This window comes from Pinus tabuliformis, chromosome 9 (assembly GCF_031772625.1).
Source record: "Pinus tabuliformis cultivar Carrire ecotype Pingquan chromosome 9, CPIR1, whole genome shotgun sequence".
NCBI lineage: Eukaryota > Viridiplantae > Streptophyta > Pinopsida > Pinales > Pinaceae > Pinus > Pinus tabuliformis.
This window is the reverse complement of record NC_142307.1, coordinates 768,283,178-768,302,052: the sequence shown is the minus strand read 5'-3', so window position 1 is coordinate 768,302,052 and position 18,875 is coordinate 768,283,178. Positions and strand designations below refer to the sequence as shown.

Below are 18,875 nucleotides of genomic sequence, written 5' to 3'. Positions count from 1 at the left end.
TGATGATAATATCTAAGGTTTGTGACAAAACCCTAGCAAAGGTTGTTGTAAGAGTCTAGGGCATAAAAGTGCAACCCTAGTTGATTGTTTATGCTATAATTGAAACCCTAACAATGTTTAGGTCTTGATATCTAAAGTTTAATTTCCTATTCAAAGTTTTTAACAACCCTAGATACTCTCATTGATAAAGTTAATTTCATGCTCTTGGTCGTACTTGTTGATCAAATTTGCAGGAACATAGTTTTCAAGAGGTTGATAATGACCTTATAATGATGTTGAGCATGATGGAAAGAGGGAGTTGTAAAAACCTTGATAACATTGAAGTTTACATTATCAATTAAAAGATGACCTTGTTTCCATATGAAGATAAAGAATGATGCTCCTGAAAGTCGAAGTTCTTCAATGATATGATGATGCAAAAAGAAAAGAGCATGTGTAGCTAAAAGAATAAAGTTGTTGATAATGGACTTATAACCCTAGTTGAGAAGGAGCTTGGATAAAGGAAAGTATATCCTCCATAATTGAGAAAAAGGACATGATGTACAGTAAAGACCATGAAGAAAGGATGAGATTGGAGAATGGCTAAAGCACTACTGATGGTTACTCTTATTTGATGAAGTTGTGAACAAAGACTCAGTTGTTTTGAGAAGTGTTAAGGATGAGTTTGGTGTTGCCTGAGAGGTTGGAAAAGGAAGCTTCCGTCAAGATTTGTTTGAATATTATGATGAATTAAGCAGCATCAGAATGGTTGAGGACCCTAAATTAGCATATTAAATTATTAATAGTAAGAACCAATATATTAGAAGTATGAAACTGGTTGGGACCGTGGAGCTACAGTATGTTCTAATGGATGAACAAGTAGTTGATGTGTTGATCTCTCCGTGAAAAGTTTGAATATTTGATAAGCATGCTTGGATTGATGGATATCTATGATTTGGTTGAGAGGGAGAGATGACTAACTTAGGTTGTGTGCCTATATGACAGTGCTTGGGAGGACAACTTGGCCTAGTTGGCATTGGGATCTCAACTATGGTTTGGCCTTGATGTTGTCTAGATCCCTGTGTGGAGGGTATCTTGGTCTTGATGATGTGGAGATATGTTTTGGTGATGATACCTTGACCTTAATGATACATAGATCCTTGTGTGGGTTGGTGTCTTGGCATGGAGGCCTAGATGGTATCTATATCCAGTTGGATTGATACCAGGGTTGTAGCTTGATGTTACCTATAGTCGCAAGTTGCCTTGATGACACCTTAATCCTTGTTGAGTTAGTGTCTTGGCAAGTACCCTTGATGACACGTGATTGATACCTTGGCACTTTTTGGCCTTGATGGTATCTAGCATTGTATACGTTGTTGAACTTTTTTTGGAGCATTTCAAATTGTGGTCAACCGTGTACCAGTTGAAAAGTTATGAATACCTCCCTAGTTAAAAGGGAGCATTGAGAAATGCAATTAGTATTGGTCTTCATAATTGTTGTCTACCTCATGACATGATGTAATTCATATTTATTTGTAAAAGGAAGAAAAGAAAAATTATTGTAAAAGGTCAAAGAAAATTAGTTTTATAAGCATGGGTTTCATGCTCAATTTATTTTGTTTCTAGGTCTAAGCACCCATTCTGTGCTTCTAGAGCTTGTGTCATAATTCATTATCCTTGTCATCTTGTATTAGACCCTCCATGAGCTTATTATATCAAAGAAGAAATTTATTTGTGTGTCAACAATTTAATTTGTGCCTCCTCCACCAAGTTGGCCTCAAGAACTATCAAGTCGACCTCATGAAGGGAACTTGACCTCACAAAACCACTATATATAAGGTATGACTTTGACCTATTGTGGTATCTATCAAAGGAAGTTCAATCTGTTATCAAAAGGGATGCAAAGGAGTGAAGAAGGCTAGGAAAAGGAAGAAAAACCCTAGAGAAGAAAGGAGGAACCCTAGCAAAACGAAAGAAGCTTGTCTTTTCATTGTTCTAGCTCACACGTGCGAGATTCTGAGTTGCAGAGAGGAGCCTAAAATTGTAGGTCTGCAGTAGAGGTCGAAAATTTGATGCAGGAAGGTAAAATTTGTGATTGAAGTAGGATCAAAGAAATTAAGGTCTTATTGTTGGTCAAAGGTCTTGACTGGCTCATTTGATTTGGTTCTAAAGGAAGAGGAGAATTTTTGGGTTTTCCCCTTGAAAACGGGTTTTGCCGTGGCTGGGAGCCTACATCGTGTCTCCTTGTTGTTCATGCATTTATGTTTAGGTAGTTACTTGATGATAAGAAAATAAAAGAACATATAAAAGAGGTTAATAAGATTACAAAGAAATCACAAGTAATTATCATGATAAGATAATATTTTTGCTTTTTTGATTTTCTAACAAACTTAAAGGGGTAATAAAACTACTACACCATACAAAGCAAGTTATAACCATTGAGCTATAAGCAATAAAACAAGGAATAAGCAAAGAAAAGTAAAAGGTGCACAAGAGAGGTTGAAAAATTAAGCCAAGTTGGTAACTCATGCATCCACAAATTCTCCCTCCTCACATCTATACACTCAGGATGTGGACACCCCCATCAGTTGGTCCCTTTGACCATGGCACTTGACCATGAAGTCTTCTCCCCTCCATTACCACATTATTATTCACTAACACCTATCAATTGAAGGGTGGACCAAGGAAATGTCACTTCCCCTTAGGGGTTGGAAGCACCTAATAGGGTTGACCATTAGCCACCCCTACCTAGGGAGAAACATTTTTGTGAGAACTTGGTCCTGATTTTGGAAGGGAACCTTTGTTTGAACTTTGAAGTAATAAATTGCCCATAACATCCAAGTTTGGTTCACTTAGATGCATTATCGATCTTGGTCTTTGATGAATGGTAGCTTTCACTAGAATCCATGTTGTTCTTGTCATGTGGTTTAGTAGCCCAAGCTTTGGGCACCCACTCCACAAGTACCCAAGCCTTCTAGAGAAGTACATGGCCTAAGCAAGTGCAGCGTTGTGAGATTGAAGCCTCCTAACAACAAGAGCAGATGACACATGTCGTAAAGTACCTCCAAGACCCATGACTTTGGTCTACTTTGTCCTGGTTTTGAGGATTCTTCGTGTTGACACCACTGGACCCAATGTGTCCCCAGGTTGACATTGATACAACTTGATGGGTTGGAGTTGATTCACAACCTAGATGAGGATGGTCTCCCATTGAGAGACTAGGGAGGGCTTGTTGCACTAGAGGAACTCTTAACGTTGGAGAGGAGGCCTTATTTAACAGTTGGAGACTCATGGAGACCACTTGATGGCACCCCAACTGGTACTTGGGATCCCACAAAAGATAATGAGGTGGATTTGACGTCCAACCCTCAAATTTGGGGTCATCCTGGTATCTACACATTCTTTGACACCTCATCACCCTTTGACATGGCATTTGGAGCATTAATTATGGATGACGTCAGCAATTAAGAGGCTACAATGCACATGTGTGGGCTAATTAGGCTTATTTTGTTGTAGGCTAATGGTTTGGCTTGTAACCCAATGTCATTTAAAATCAAACTTGTGTTTAGGGGCTTTGTAGGCTAATATTAGGAGACATAAGCCTCATGTAAATAGAGGATAGGGTCATTTCATTTTTCGTCATCACTTGTGACTAATTCAGCCCTCTTAGAGAATACGGCCTAGCTGAATTTGTGACTTGTATCTTGTGGAGATGTGATCTATGGTGGATTTTTGCTTATAGAGCTATTCTTTGGCTTTTGCGATGTCATTTTGGAACAATAAAGGACTTGTCCATGCATTCTATTTTGTAGTGTACCTTGTATTTGATAAATCTTTGTATTGTGTGCCTATTGTATCAAATGGTTGATTATCTAGGGTTTCTATGTGCAAGTTACGTTGAAAATTATTCTATGAAATATTGGTAGTAGTATTGCATGCATTACCCACTTATAGAATGTGAATGACAATCCCATGGGTGAAGCTTTCAACTAGCTCTCCCCATTAACATTGCCCCCTCACAAAAGTGATAGCTAGGGTTTGAAACCTAGGGTTTCATACTCCCTTCCTCCTAGCTAGGGTTTAGTATTTCTCCTAAGTTAATCATCCCATAGAATTGTACTCCTAAGCTAAGTCACTTGGGTCAAGTCCGTGCTTGAATTCACTAACCTCAAAGTTCGACAATAAAAAATTAAATGATTAAATTTGACATTTAATTCGACAAAATATAAAATTTTAATATAAGTAGCATAAACTTAATTTTAATTTGTTTATATAACACAACTTTTATAAAACAATAAAATATTGAAAATTTGATATAATTTTATAAATATAAAAATCAAATGAATAACATTTATAATTAAATTTTATATCTTTTATAAATATATTAGAACTTTGGCATTAATTTATACAAGCTATAATTATAAATATATAATTTATGTACCTATAGTTACTAATAATGTTAAACTATGTTCGGTTTAGGTCATATTACATATATATTGTTGGAACCAGATACAAGCAAGAAGGTTGATGATGAGAAATGTACGAAAGGAGAGAATTAGGGTAGCAAGAACGAGATGTTAAGTGAATGCAATCACAATCCCTTTGACGGTGAATGAAGGCAAGCCGACAGTTGATAATAATAAATGTGCAAAGGCAATTACATGACCTTCCCAACAATCCATGAGCTTTCTAGATTCCTTTTCAAAGAACCCATTTCAACCATCATGGGAGGGCATATGCAAACACAAAGATGTTGAATAATCTCATAAAATAACATGGTCTAGAAAAACCTCGTGAATTTGAACAAATGTTGTTCTCCCAATCTTCGAATTTGGCAAATTCCAAATTTCATTACCAAAATCCATTGAATGTAGTGACTTAGCTCCTAGGTAAATGTAAGATGTGGTAATCTCAATCTATGTCCCTCAACAGTAGAAATGTAAATCTATAAAAGAGCACTTTAATGCACTAAGGATCAAAACCTTGGTTTTACCTAGATTGACTATCAGTTATCGAAGGTCACAAAAACTGGCTAATGATTCAATCTATCTCTATAAGCCCTCGAAAGTAGAGGCCAACAAGACCAAGTCATCAACAAATAAGAGTAGGGAAATTAACACCAGATGTAGAAGACATCCATCACCCGCTTGGATATGATCATGAGGAAAGGAGTCTAGCTCATCAATATAGATCCCAAAGAGGGTCGATGAGAGGGGCACCCTTGTTTTTCCCCAATTGTACTTTGGATGAAGTCGAAAAGGCCATGTGCCATTCTAAGGCATCCCAAAAATTAGTCATACAGTGTCATGATGGTTAACAATAAGGTCTCAGATATGCCAATTTTGCAGAGTCTTTGGAATAATGCTTCTAATGAAGCTATGTCAAACGCATTCCAAAAGTCTACCAAAAACTATAAACCTTCAAAAAGTGATGATGAGCCTCCTCAAAAATGACTTGGAGTATGAAGATGTGATCAATCATCTAGTAGTTGGCACAAAAACCTACTTGTCCTCTATCCCTAAGATGACGACTCTCCAACTCCTTAGAAAACCACTAAGAAGACAGTGGCATACAGCTTGGAGAATGTAAGACCCGCCATGATATTCAAATAGTTGTTTGGATTAGAACTGCTCCCTAATTTGTGGATCAGATGAATAATTTGTCTGGCCCAGGGCGGGGGACGCCTAAACACACCACATGATTAAATAAATCAGCAATATCAGAATCAAGGGACTAGACGCCACACTTAAAGAATTCAACTTAAAGCACTTCCTCATTAGTTGCTTTGTTGGTGCACCTAGCTCTAACTGTTCTCCTAATGTCCTACTCAGAGAAGAGGTGGCAAGCGGGAGGGGAGGAAACACCAGTGGGAGGATATCCAGACTCCAGATATATTGTGGGAGGTTGTCCAGGAATATTGTAAAGGGAGGTGGTGTACGCAAAAGGCTTTGGGGGAGAGGCATTTAGCAAGTGACAAGGATAAGTTGTGTCTAGTGATTGCTTGGATCTGTTTGCTGTGATAACGCAACCAAGTACACTGTTAAAATCCAATTCAAGATGTCTCGTCCCTGAAGGGCGATTTCAGCACAAACAATCTCTAAAGTGCATGAGAAATTAGAATACAAGAAAACACTGATTTAGAATAAATGAATGGTACCTATGATTCCACATCATTCCATCCATTCTGGATATAAGTAGGAATGAGTTTTACATCTAATTACCTGATATCTTTTGTTTTACAGAGGTTTCTGAACACCTTGTTGCTTCCAGCATTGCTTCCAACACCGTGCCTGCTCCAAGATCAAGTCTTGATCTTACTTGTGCAACACAAGCCTGAGATTATCATGGAAACTTAGAGCATGTGAACAATTAAACAATGAAAGTTCCATTAATTTACCAGATATAAAAAGAGTATCGACATCAAAACTACAAGTCAAAACAATAAAGTAGTAATGAATATAATATTTTAATACTTTATAATTACAATCAAATGTCATTTAAGATGTCTCTCCATTGCGGTAGTGCTTAGACATGCCCAGTTTATCAGTTTCTATGAAATGTTCATTATTTGCTTTGCAAAGAACATACCAAAAAAGCCTTTCAAAGGATCAAAGGAACCCTTTCAAGTGCATATCTTGTGGAGAAAATAAACGACAATAATAGGTTGCGAGTTGAAAACATAAGCACAATAGTATATTACTTGAAGGTATGAAGATCACATCATGTGAAAAGTTCTAAAGTACGGCTGACATGACAAGGTTAGCTTGCAGGCTACATGAGCACTGCAGGGCTACATTGCAGGTCACAGTGTACCGCAAAGCTGAGTTTTGGACTGCACAAGAACTGTGTGGTTAGGTTGTGTGCTTTCAAAAGTCTCACAAGTTATGATTGTGGAAGTAAGGACATCAAAAGCTTTTCCTGAAAGCAGAAGAACCAATGTTAAGCTGCTAGAAACAAATGGGATAAAGACAAAAGATTGGTAGTTAGAATATGAAGCAATCATGAAACTAAACTGATCTTGTGAATGATATTGTACCATATGTGAACATATGTTTTATATGTTATGACCTTAAAAAATTAAGAATAGTCAGCTATTCTAAGGCCAACATTAAAAGGGGAAAATGATATCTACGTTAAAAAACACGAGCTTAGAAACTGAGAAAGACCTTTAAAATGTGATGAAATCTGAAGGCATAAAAACCAAATGAAGTCATAATTACAACCAATGCCAAACAACATATTAGAATTCAAACTAATGACTGATTGTTAAACCAATATTGCAACTTATAAACACAGGAACAAATTGTCTCCATGACAACACTCTGAATAACTAGAATTTTGATAGCTTCTTGCTAAACCCCACAGAAATGAAAATAATAGAAAGTCAGCATTGAAAATTGACAAACTGACAGAATTTCTTATCAACAAACAACACAATTTGTTTTTGAAAAGGAAAACATTTGAATTTCTAGCACCCATAAGGTAAACGGGTGAGTTGGAATCATTTCTTCAGTTCTTACAAAATTGAATATTTTATAAATCTTGTGGTTATCTCAAATAAGAATGAAAGGTAATTCTTCAACTAGACTAGAATAATAAAATCCAGTTATCATTGAAATCAATAAAAGCTTCTATCTACAAGCAAGGCATAATATTCCAAGTGAAACTAATTTTATGCATAATATTCTACTAAAGATTCCCTGAGAGGGTCAAGAGAAAAAACAATAATGGGAATGGAGTTTCTGTGCAAGATACCCAGATGTTTCCCTCTCTAATAACAATAATTAGAGAATTTGTTATCTAACAAACAACCCAATTTGTTTTACAAAAGGCACACAATTCCACTCCAAAAAACCTGTTAGCACTATAATTTTTACATCCTTTGAACTGATATAAAATTTATAAATCAGCAAACATTTGGAACCCAAAACTGTTAGCATTAATTTTTACACCCATTAAACTAATATAAACTTTAAAATCAGCGAACATAAAGAAAAATCTGCCCTAAGTATCACTAGCAAATCTTCCTCCCCATTTGGGCTGGTGCTTGCCAACCTCAGGGGGGTGTCTCTAATGTTTGTACCTGTTGTTCTAATCTATAAAATTTGCAATAAAAGACACAAAAAACAGCAAAATAAAGGTTGTTTGACCAACATGTTAGTTGTTAAACAATTACCTGAAACTTCGTAAATTGAATATCTGGAATGGACCTTCACAAATCAGCTTTTTATGTGGAAAAATATTGCAAGAAGAAAGTGTATCTAAGTGTCAAATTCCCAAATAAATAGTTGAAAAACTTTTAATAATTTGCACAAGATAATACTGAATCAAACAAACCAGAGTGAGTAGATCAAAACTGAATTTTATTCCACAAGAGCCAAAAGGTTGGCTGCACCAAGATGACTATCACAGAACATGAATACAATGATACCCAGACATAAAATAATAAGAGCTAGAAAAGAGAGAGAGAGAGAGAGAGAGAAGAAATGTCGAGAGAAGAAAGTACGGTAGCTTGCTCTTGCTCAAGACAATTTGAGTTGGAACGTTGACCATCCACCCATATATATAGTTTTTTCCCTTTGGAACTTGTGCCTAAGAGAAATTATCCATTTCGGCTATCACTACGCATGGATGAATTCCCTAGTACTCAAAACTGGCCAGTTCGAACTGTAAACTGGTCAAACTGGCCGGTTCATTGGGCCGAGCTATCCATCTGGTAGAAAAACCGGTTTTAATCCCTTTCAACTACAGTTTCAGGGTCTAACCGGCCGGTTTATTGCCAAGCCAGCCACGGACCCACAAAAGGTGGTTTTGTGCTTTTTGAAGCGGTTTTGAGGAAAACTAGGGGTTGTTTCCCTCCAAAAACAGCTCCTCCGAGCCTTTAGAAGGGCGTCTCCCCTCTCATTTGCCTCACACATCTCATTTGGAGTTTTTGTGAGCTTCATTGTGAGCCTGGATGGTGCTGATTTTTTGTTGTAGTGGAACAACAGAGAGTTTGGGCTAAGTAGCAGCCACCATGCCTCCAAACGCCGAGGATATTGCATGGGCTCATTGTGATATGATTAATCGCAAAATTATTTGCAAATATTGCCCAAAATCTATTGAAGGAGGAAGTATTTATAGGTTGATACAACTCTTGGCTGGGATAAAAGATCATGTAAAGCCATGTAGAGCACCAAATGAAGTAATAGGGAATATTAGGGAAAATTACCTTCATAAGTTTTAGACTCAACCAGCTGAGAAGTTTGTGACTCAGCTAGTTGAGAAGTTTGAGACTCAACCAACTGAGTTTGACCATGATCAAAAGTGATCATGTTCATCACAGATATGTAGACTTGTAGTAGGCCAATGGCCCCATAGCTTGTAGCATCATTTTTGGGCTCTAGAGACCATTTAGAGCCTCATTGATTATGTATTTTGTCGTTGATATGTATTGCACTCGGTGCCATACGGTATGTTCTATGCTTAGAGCAGTTTACTTATCTTTCTTATTATTATCCACAGATTAGCAATCACATGTACATAAGTAAAGTGCAGATAGAACATTAAACGATCAATAGAAAACAAGCCAAGACAAGAGACACAAGATGTGGCAGCTAGCCAGGGACAAACCCCAATATGGGGAAACCCTTTGATCAAATCTTCTTTTATCTTCAATAATTCAACAGAGAGAAATAGTACAAAAGTCTGATTTATATCAGCAGAAGCAAACCCTAGATCAACGACATCAGCATCATCGGCATCAGTATCATCGACATCAGAAGCATCAGCATCATCGGCATCATCGGCATCAACATCATTGGCATCAGCCCTAAACTAGGGTAGTCAATATCTTCCAAACTAGAGGTCAGATCACCTTGATTCCTATGCCAAAAATTGCGGATTTCCAAGGAGAGTCAGCTTCACCTACTGCGCAGTCAAGAGAGAGAGAATGTTGGTCAACGTGGTCAAAGTTCCAATCTGCAGTTTGTAAACCCTTAGAAAACTGCATCCTTCCTTCCCACGTGTGAGAGAGAGACCTATCTGCGCAGGAGAGAGAGAGACTCTTTTCTGCGCAGAAGAGAGAGAGAGAGATGGAGGAGAAGTGTGTGTCCAAATGAGGAGGAGACATCCTGTTTTTATATGCAAACGTTGATGATAAATAGATGTGTCTATTGGGCTTTTGAGCCTACATAAGTTGTTGGCCGACTTTGACAATTTGTCCATAATCAAAATAGATTCATATCTCCATAAATACTTATCAGAATCAGATGATGTTTAAATCAATCCTACACCTCTCGACGAGAGGAATCTAGATAAAATATTATCAGCCATGAATAAGGTGATCCTCATGGAGTTTGGCCCTAGTTGCCAATTTTAACACTCCCTCTCAACTAGGAAGAACTCCATCTGCAATTCGTCTGATTGTCGCTACTATTCATCCATCAAATGCACTGCCCTAAACAGCTTGACCCCTGCTCTGCTTTGCCTTGCTATGCCTGCTATGCCTTGCTATGCTCTGCTTTGTCTTGTTGTGCTCTACTTTGCTCTGCTCTGTTCTGCTCTGTTCGAACTATGAAGAAGAAGAAGTGATTGAGGATGTATCATACCATCCTTCACTGACTCGAAGTCAGTCTCAGAGTGTGTACCACTGGTCCCAAACCAGTCCTCTACTGCCCCGAAGTCAATGTCATAGTGGGTACCACTCTCACTGGTCCCAGACCAGTATCATTGATCCCAAATCAATGTAGGTCATCCTAGCATAGGGAGTATGGTAGATACAACGATGCGTCCATCGGTACTACTATGGTCCCTATCCTCATTTCCCTGCTCATTGATCAGATGAGAGGCACTTCCCATGAGTCCCAGACTGCATGGGTAGGATGCCTGGACAGGAGAACTAATCATCCTGTTCACAGGAGAGCAAATCATCCTATCCCACAAGAGAGCGAATCATCTTTTCCACAGGAGCGCAAATCATCCTGTCCCACAAGAGAGCGAATCATCCTGTCCCACAAGAGAGCGAATCATCTTGTCCATAGGAGAGCGAATCATCCTGTCCAGTGGATACCACGGAGAACTAATCATCCTGGCCCACAGGAGAACGAATCATCCTGTCCAGTGGATACCACGGAGAACTAATCATCCTGGCCCACAGGAGAATGAATCATCCTGTTCCACAATCGCCATGGAGAAAACATCATCCAGGCCCACAGGAGAACTAATGATCTTGTTCCATAGTCGCCACGGGGTGTCACAGGGGAAGGTTGAACCTTTTACCCTGTACAAAGTGCACCAACAGGGGATGGTGAGTCACCCTGTGGCCATATGTCGCTCCAAGAAGTACCCCACGCCCCCCTGGAACTCCCAGAGCTCAGTACATCATACTTCACCCTCATCAGAGGGTCTCTGAATGACACCAAGTCGTTCTCGGAAAGTCAAAAATTTGACCTTTCCTAGGGGCTTTGTCAGAATGTCGACGACCTGTCCATCTGTACCGATATGGTGGAGCCTTATTGTTCCTCGCTGCACCATATCTCGAATATAGTGGTACCTAATATCGATATGCTTGTATCGATCATGAAATACGGGATTTTCTGATAAATGGATCTCGCTCTGGTTGTCACATAGAATCACAGTGGTATCCAATGTAAATCCAAGTAGCTCACTGAAGAGCTTTCGCAACCAGACTGCCTCACAGGAGGCCATGTTAGCAGCAATATATTCTGCCTCGGCAGTGCTCAGAGCCACCGACTTCTGCTTCCTGCTCATCCAGGATATCGAGGCAAATCCCAAAGAGAAACAGCACCCGGATGTGCTCTTCTAGTCCTCCACATTGCCTGCCCAATCAGCATCAGTATACCCAAGTAGTCTCACATTTCCGGCAGTGTATCTTAATCCATGAGTGATTGTGCCACGAAGATATCTCAACAGATTCTTGGCACCAATCCAATGTGAGTGACGAGGCTCAACCACATGTTGGCTCAAGGTGTTGACTGCAAAGCATATATCTGGACGGGAGTTCACCAAAAACATCAATGCTCTGGACGAGCTGTCGATATTCAGTAGCATTTCGTAAAACGGGTCCGGCAGCACTACCACTTAACTTCTTAAAGTTAAGCTCCATCGAGGTAGTTACGGGCTTGCAGTCCACCATGTCGAATCTTTCCAGTATCTTCACCACATACTTTCCTTGAGATAGGAAAATCTCCCCTGGTTTCTGCCAGACTTCGAGTCCTAGGAAATAGTGCATGAGTCCTAGATCTTTCATCTCGAATTCAGAAGCCAACTCCCTCTTACATTTGTGAATGAGAGGGTCTACACCTGTTAGAAAGAGGTCGTCAACATACAGCACCACTATGAGAGGTTTGTCATCTTCAACCTTAAAGTAAAGGTTGGGATCGGCTTCACTCCTAGTGAATCCCAACTTCATCAAGTAGCTATCGATCCTCTCATACCATGCTCGAGGTGCTTGCTTCAACCCATAGAGGGCCTTCTTCAACCTACACACGAGATTTTCGATCATAAATCTCAAATCCTTCGGGTTGCTCCACGTAGACCTCTTCTTAGATCGAACCATGCAAGAACACGGTCTTAACATCCATCTAATGTAGTTTCCATCCTTGTGAAGCCGCAACGGCTATGATCGAGGTATACGGATGGTGGTATATCTGGCAACAGGTGCAAATATCTCGTCATACTCTTTTTCTTTCGGTTCACTGGTGTCAGCTTCTTGAGAGCTCCTCACTATAGGAAGATTGTTCACCTTGCTGAGAGCCATATCTTCGTCAAAGGTGACATCATGACTAATCACGACTTTCCTTTGATCAGCTACATAGATTCTATAGCCCTTAGTATTTTCACTATAGCCCATGAAGATTCCTTTCTTTCCAGATGCACCCAATTTATTCCTTTTCTCTTTCAACACATGAAAATATACAGGGCTTCCAAAAATTCTAAAATGAGATATATCAAGTTTCTTACCAGTGAACATTTCTTCAGGAGTTTAGGAACCCAATGCTTGATGGGGGCATCGATTTTGTATATATATGGCCGTGTTTGCAGCTTTGGCCCATAGAAACTTCGGAAGTCTTTGATCATGAAGCATAGCACGAACAGCTTCCACAATCGTACGGTTCTTCCTTTCAGCCACACCATTCTGTTCAGGAGTGTATGTTGTAGTAGTCTCCCTCTTAATGCCATCCTCTTTACAAAAGTCATGTAACTCATTAGATACGTATTCAGTCCCATTATCAGTCCTTAACATCTTGATCTTCTTTTCAGTTTGATTCTCGATCAAGGCTTTGAAGTGTCGAAACCAGGAGAACACTTAATCCTTCTTTTTCAAGAAATATATCCAAGTCTTGCGAGAATAATCATTTGTAGAAGTGAGGTAATATGAATATCCTCCCAAGGAGTTCACAGGCATCATACCAGATATGTCTGAGTGAACTAACTGTAATATATCGGAGGTCTTGCTTTGGCTAGAGGGGAATGGTCCCCTTTTGAGCTTTCCTTTGGCACATCCCGGACATACACCTTCTTGCTCTACTCGGAATTCGGGCATCCCTGTCACCATTTGTCTTACATCGGGTAGAGCTTTATAATGAAGATGAGCAAACCTTCGATGCCATAGTTTGGACTGAAGAGATGTGTCACAAGACATGACACCTAGCGGACTTCCTCCGACCTGATATAATGAATCAACTCGAAACCCAAGAGTGAAGGCATCTTTAATATTGTTTTTCCATACATGTACCTTGCCATCGCTGAAAGCCACTTTGTAGCCTTTGTCTTCCATTGCCGAAAAGGACACCAAGTTGTTTTTGAGATCAGGTACATATAATACACCCTGTAGGTGGATTGTATTACCTTGATTTAATTTAAGAGAGACATTGCCTACACCTTTCACGGGATATTTCATATTCCAGCCTTTCCTTGGATTTAGCCTCGGAATTGTTTCTTCTTTTAGCATGAGAAGAAAAGGCAGCGGGATGAGCTTTAAGTGTGGGAATTTCCTGTTCTTCCATCCTTGCTTCTTCTTGAGTCCATCTTGCCATTAATTCCTCAAATCCGAGAATTACATTATTGTTGAGAAGGGTAGTCCTGAATATATACCATTCAAATGGTAATCCTCCAAGAGTTGGGAGTGCCATTTCCCTATCAGGAATTATTTCCCCAATAAATAGGAGATCGTTCTTGATCTCGGTGATCCTTAAGAAATATGCTTGCATACTCTCATCTTTTCCCTTCTTAATTTCCTTCAGCTTATTTCTAAGAAACAAAACTTGATTTGCATCATTAACTTTAAATAAACTCACCAGTCTATCGTAGATTTCCTTGGAGGTGTTCAGCTCAAAAACATAGGCCACCAAGCACTTGTTGATAGAGTCCCGGATGATCTTCTTTGCTTTGACTTTTCCGGATTTCCATTTGTTCTTGGCAGTAGCGGATGCATTTGATGGAGGCTCAACAATATTGCCTCTCACATGGTCCAACACTTCTTGATCTTCGAGAGACATCTTCCATCCATGATAGTCAGACTTCTCACGGAGCTTGTCTTCGGCGGGGAAAGGTGTTGAGGACCCCATAGTTCTTTTTAGATAGCCTTGCCAACCTTCTCTTCGGTGATTGCTCTTGCTCTTGCTTGGGCTTTGTCTTCACCTCAGCTCTGATACCATGTTAAATTACGGTATGTTCTATGCTTAGAGCAATTTACTCATCCTTCTTATTATTATCCATAGATTAGCAATCACATGTACATAAGTAAAGCGCAAATAGAACATTAAACGATCAACAGAAAACAAGCCAAAACAAGAGACACAAGATGTGGCAGCTAGCCAGGGACAAACCCCAATATGGGGAAACCCTTTGATCAAATCGTCTTTTATCTTCAATAATTCAACAGAGAGAAATAGTACAAAAGTCTGATTTATATCAGCAGCAGCAAACCTTAGATCAGCGGCATCAGCATCAGCATCATCGGCATCAACATCATCGGGATCAACATCATCGACATCAATGGCATCAACATCATCGGCATCACCGGACTCAACATCATCGGCATCAGTGACATCAACATCATCGACATCACCAGCATCAGCATCATCGGCATCACCGGCATCAGCATCATCGGCATCAACCCTAAACTAGGGCAGTCAATATCTTCCAAACTAGAGGTCAGATCACCTCGATTCCTGTGCCAAAAATTGTGGATTTCCAAGGAGAGTCAGCGTCACCTACTGCGCAGTCAAGAGAGAGAGAATGTTGGTCAACACTGGTCAAAGTTCCAATCTGAAGTTTGTAAACCCTTAGAAAATTGCGTCCTTCCTTCCCACATGTGAGAGAGAGACCTATCTGCACAGGAGAGAGAGAGAGAGACTCTTTTCTGCGTAGAAGAGAGAGAGAGATGGATGAGAAGTGTTTGTCCAAATGAGGAGGAGACATCTTGTATTTATATGCAAACGTTGATGATGAATAGATGTGTCTGTTGGGCTTCTGAGCCTACATAAGTTGCTGTCCAACTTTGACAATTTGTCCATAATCAAAATAAATTCATATCTCCATAAATACTTATCGGAATCGGATGATCTTTAGATCAATCCTACACCTCTCGACGAGAGGAATCTAGATAAAATATTATCAACCATGAATAAGGTGATCCTCATGGAGTTTGGCCCTAGTTGCCAATTTTAACACTCCAAAAGCCAATGATATTGCATGGGCTCATTGTGATATGATTGATGGAAAAATTATTTGCAAATATTCCCCAAAATCTATTGAAGGAGGGAGTATTTATAGGTTGATACAACTCTTGGCTGGGATAAAAGGTCATGTAAAGCCATGTAAAGCACCAAATGAAGTAATAGGGAATATTAGGGAAAATTACCTTCATAAGTTTTAGACTCAACCAGCTGAGAAGTTTGTGACTCAGCCAGTTGAAAAGTTTGAGACTCAACCAATTGAGTTTGATCATGATCAGAAGTGATCATGTTCATCACAGATATGTAGACTTGTAGTAGGCCAGTGGCCCCATAGCTTGTACCATTGTTTTTGGGCTCTAGAGGCCATTTAGAGCCTCATTGATTATGTATTTTGTCGTTGATATGTATTGCACTCGATGCCATTTTGATACATTCACCTTTACATGGTATATAGATGAGCAAACTTTGCATATTTTGTCTTTATTGGTTTAGAATCATGGTTTTAAATCTTAAAAATAGTGTTTTTCCATTAAAAATTAATTATTTCATGTATTTTTTAAAGATCAATTCATTGAGATCTAACCAATCCCGGTTTGACCGATTCCAGTTTGAAATCCAATTTGATAGGTGGACCTAGCTAAATTTAATGGGGTAAAAATAGTTTTCCTTTTTGTGGAGAGAAAAAAGGAAGGAAAATAGGGAAAAAGGTGAGAGAAAAAGGGATCCAATTTAGGGAGATGAATGAGAGGAAAATGGGAGAGAAAATAGTGCTAAAAATATGAAATAAAGAGGACAGAAAATAAGAGATGAATAGAGAAAGGACATTGCACTAGGAGAGAGTAAAAATAAATTGTCTTTTATGGCAATGCCAATTCATCCTCTCATTAGTGACTCATCCAAATTCTTACCACTTGTTCACTCACAACCAATGCCATATGTCAACCCAACAAACTGCCACATCATCATGCTATATATAGACATGCCAAAAATAGGAATCCCCCTAAAAAATAGGACAAGGTATCAAATGCCCAAAATAAATAGGGGGACCCTACCATATATATCACACCTAAAAATAGGCACTACTAAAAATAGAAGTATCATAGCATGCCCACAATATTATACTAATTAGTCGCAGAATTTGAAGGGGAACCCGAATATGTTGTCAACATTGCCACAACGAGACTGCTAAAAGTAGAAATCTTTCAAAATTGGACGAAACCATCACCATCAAACTCAGAGGTTAGTGGGGAGTATGAATATGTAATCACTATTGCCATGCGCTACCTACTAAAAATAGGAAGTCCCTGAAATCTCATGAAAATATACTCATCGGATTCGCCTTTCAGTAAGGAATCCAAATATGCAATCAAAATCAACAAGCAAGCACTGCTTAAAAGAAAAAGTGCTTGCATATTGCCCGTAGGCAACTCTTCAAAATCTAAAAGTATCCTAAATATAGCATTATCTCTCACATGCGAGCAATCAAACAAAACCTACTAAAAATAGCAAGTGCCATGCATGTCACCCAAAAAAAGCCTCACTCGAAACCTTTCATTAGGACTTTGAATATGTGATCCATATTGTTGTATCATACTTGGAACTCCCTCTCCTACAAAGTAGGGAACTTGCTAAAAATAGCAACTCTCTCCAACATGTTCAAAAAAATGTGGCTAAGCCATTATTGAACCCATCATGTGACTAGTCATTCTAGCAACCAACTCCCCTCTTGTATCGATATATGTCTCTAAACCTCCAACCTAATGAAATGTGCTAGTCGTTAATGTCGTAAATTTGCAAGGGGCAAAATTAGGGGTTAACACAACCATAATGTAAAGCGATAGGTTGTTATCATTGCTCCCATTCTTACAAAATTGAATATTCCATAAATTTTGTGGTTATCTCAAATAAGAATAAGGGAAAATCTTCACCTTTTGTGATTTGGCGCTTGTACACAATTGTCTCAAGCTTTTAGACATATAGAAAAAAAGAGAAAGCATGTTTATTTCTCAAGCAAATTATGTTAAACAACTACTTTAGAAATACCATTGGAGATTAGCTTAAAGTTGATTGTAAAAGAGGATCTAAGAAAAGTAGATGCTACCTTGTATAGGCCACTGGTAGGAAATCTAATCTATATTATTTATACCATACCAGAGAGGAATCATTCCCCTCCTATGGTGTAAAGGATGTAAGAAACAAACCCACTTATCATCAAAAATGTGAAAAGATGTCTACAAAAATATATAATAAAAATAAATGATTGATAAAAATGATGATGTTACAATAATACTAAAAATAATAATGTTATAAACCTAATAATATTAAAAAATATAATAAATAATAATAATATAATTAAATTTAATGAAAGGTCAAAGGGAATATACCCCTTTAGCCCGTGACAAACTATTTACAAGCATCAACCAGTCACGAGGTGAAGGGGTATATACACTTTGAACTTTCATTAAATTTAATTATATTATTATTATTTATTATATTTTAATATTATTATGTTTATAACATTATCACCCTCTTAAAGAATGTTTTGTCCTCGAAGCACAATAAATAGGATTCTCTCTAGTTGAACACATTTCCATGGTGGATAGAAGCTTATATGTTTTTAGGCATTTGACTTTGTCCATGCTTTGAGTAGCATTCCCTTGTATTCTTCGCATCATAAATTGAAGTCTTTTGACTTGATTGTTTAACATGATTTTATGCTTCCTAGCAATATATTTTCCTTGTTTCTAATGTTGTATGTTTGATTGTCTTTTCTACCCTTTTTTATTGATTGTAAATAATTCTTCTTGAAAGTGGAACCTTTAACACCATATACTTTATAGAATTGAACTTGCCAATTAAGCTCCATGAATTGAACTTCAAGGTTTGCAGTATAACTTCCCAACTGCATCAACCATTCCACATTAAGCACCATATCCATTTCTTCAAACAGTAGAGCAGAGAGTCTTAATTGTAGTTCCAGTTCTTGTATTTAAATTAAAACTTTATGACATCTTCAAACTTCTTTGACCTTTTGTCCGTCATTGTATGTAACCTTAAGGTCCTTGGTGAGGTAGACGAAAAAGTTTAGTTGTTTAGCAACAGCAATGTCCATAGAATAATGAGTACTCTCAAAATCAACATGTATTGTTACATTTCTACCCTATATGACTTCTTTAAGCTTCAAGATCTTAGGTTGTGGTTTCCCTGTCATGG

General features: G+C 38.5%; 1 protein-coding gene across 3 annotated transcripts in view; it reads right to left on the bottom strand.

Annotated features, from left to right (window-relative positions):
* Positions 1–18,875, bottom strand: part of LOC149150992 (RNA polymerase III subunit RPC82 family protein) — a 333,151-nt gene that overhangs the window by 204,514 nt on the left and 109,762 nt on the right. For all 3 annotated transcript variants that reach the window (XR_016262948.1, XM_089440967.1, XM_089440966.1), the window contains one exon: positions 6,201–6,312. Coding sequence is in view for 2 of the 3 variants with exons in the window: in XM_089440967.1 (XP_089297093.1) it covers positions 6,201–6,312 (112 nt within the window). In the remaining variant the exon portion in view is untranslated. The remainder of the gene's footprint in view (positions 1–6,200; positions 6,313–18,875) is intronic.